The following is a 1,839-nucleotide window of genomic DNA, read 5'->3' on the forward strand; positions in this document are numbered from 1 at the left end:
TCTTTCCCTTTCCCAAGTGCTGCCAAGGCTGCACAGCCAGGAAGAACAGTCATTAGGGTCACCGAATTTGGCTTAATGGGAACACTTCTGTTAACCTCATAATCATCAAATGTGTTAATTCTATCTTCTTCTTGACCTCTCTGCATGTCATGCAGAAGATTAAGTGCATCATTGTGGCGCCCACAAACAACATAACCGGTAATCATTGTGTTCCAAGACACTATATCTCTCCTACTCATGCTTCCAAAGATACTCTTTGAAATCTCTATCATTCCCATTCTAGAATACATGTCCATTAAAGCATTTTGCACATACTTATCCTTCTCAAAACCCCATTTCACCACACAACCATGGATCCCTTCTTTGTCCAAGAACGCTTCACATCGCACACAAGCAGGCAAAACACTCGACAAGGTAACAGAATTTGGACTCATACCCAACTCAAAAACCATCTCAACAAAGAGTTCTATCGCCTCGTAATCAAACTCATTGCGCACATAACCCGCAATCATGGCATTCCAAACCGCAACCGTCTTCCTGAACATTCCATCAAAAACAATTCTACCCTTTTCAGGTTGGTTGCAATTACAATACATATCAACCAAAGCACTACCAACAAAAGAATTCTCAATCAAATCATTATTCCTCAATACAAAGGAATGTATCTCCTTTCCATAACTCAACATCTCTAAATGAGAACATGCAGGCAAAGCACTAGCCAAGGTAACCCCATCAGGCCTAACACCACTTTGAAGCATAAAATGTAAATACAACAAAGCTTCCTCAAATCTATCATTTTGAGAGAGTGAACTAATAATAGTGTTCCAAGATACCAAATCTTTATCATCAAAAACATCAAACAAAGCCTTAGCTTCAAAAACTCTACCTAACTTAGCATACATTGTAACCAAAGCATTGTTAGTGAAAGTTCTCCAATCATCATTCCTCAACATAAAAGCGTGAACTTGCTTCCCAAGTAATAACCCATTGCGCAGATTGGAACAAGCATGAGCTACACTGACTAACGTGAATGAAGTGGGTCCCACATGCTCCAACAACATTAACCGGAAAAGGTGAATTGACAGTTCCCATTTCTCGAACCGACACGCAGCGGCGATCATGGAGTTCCACGAGACGTCGTCTCGGTGGGAAATTTCGTCGAACACTCGGCGTGCGTCATCAATATCCCCGCATTTTCCGTACATGTTAACGAGTGAATTGGCGACGGCGGCAGCGGAGGAAGGGAGAGCTTGTCCGAATTTGAAGACGTGGCCGTGGATTTGTTTTCCGAGGTTAAGGTCTTGGGTGGCGGCGGTGGCTTTTAGGACGGCGGGGAAGGCAAAGTTGTCTGGGGGTACGCCGGCGGTGACCATGTTGGTGTATGTGGAGATGGCTTGGTGGAAGGAGGAGGATTGGACTTGGGAGCGAAGACGGTCGATCCATGCGGAAGGTGAATGGGGTTCTGCGGAGGTGGAAGGTGGATGATGGTGTTTGTTGGCTGAAGGATAAGGTAGAAGTGGTAGTTGTTGACTGAAATAGAACATGTCAACGACAATCTTTATTTGTCAAAATACTTGTCTTCTCTATATCCCCTATATTTCCATTCCATCAAAATGTTTTAATTTTTTTAATAAAAAAATACTCATTCATTCAAATTCATAAAATCACAAAACTACAAAATACAATATATTCAAATACTCGTATAACTAGATTTCTAATGTTAATGTTAGCGATGATAAAATTAATAGGAATTTGTAATAGATTAAAGTTAATCTGACAATTTTATTTAAATTAATACCACAACAAGAATATAAAGTAAATAATGTCGCAAGACGACGA

The 1,839-nt window shown here is 40.8% G+C and overlaps 1 protein-coding gene across 1 annotated transcript in view; it reads right to left on the reverse strand.

Annotated features, from left to right (window-relative positions):
* The window catches only part of LOC101506351 (pentatricopeptide repeat-containing protein At3g57430, chloroplastic), a 3,811-nt gene extending 2,231 nt beyond the window's left edge, over positions 1–1,580 (reverse strand). Inside the window, exon 1 of the mRNA XM_004487839.4 lies at positions 9–1,580. Within this exon, the coding sequence (XP_004487896.1) occupies positions 9–1,544 (1,536 nt within the window). The 5' untranslated portion in view covers positions 1,545–1,580. The remainder of the gene's footprint in view (positions 1–8) is intronic.
* Positions 1,581–1,839: the final 259 nt, after the last annotated feature.

Source organism: Cicer arietinum, chromosome 1 (assembly GCF_000331145.2).
Source record: "Cicer arietinum cultivar CDC Frontier isolate Library 1 chromosome 1, Cicar.CDCFrontier_v2.0, whole genome shotgun sequence".
NCBI classification, from domain to species: domain Eukaryota; kingdom Viridiplantae; phylum Streptophyta; class Magnoliopsida; order Fabales; family Fabaceae; genus Cicer; species Cicer arietinum.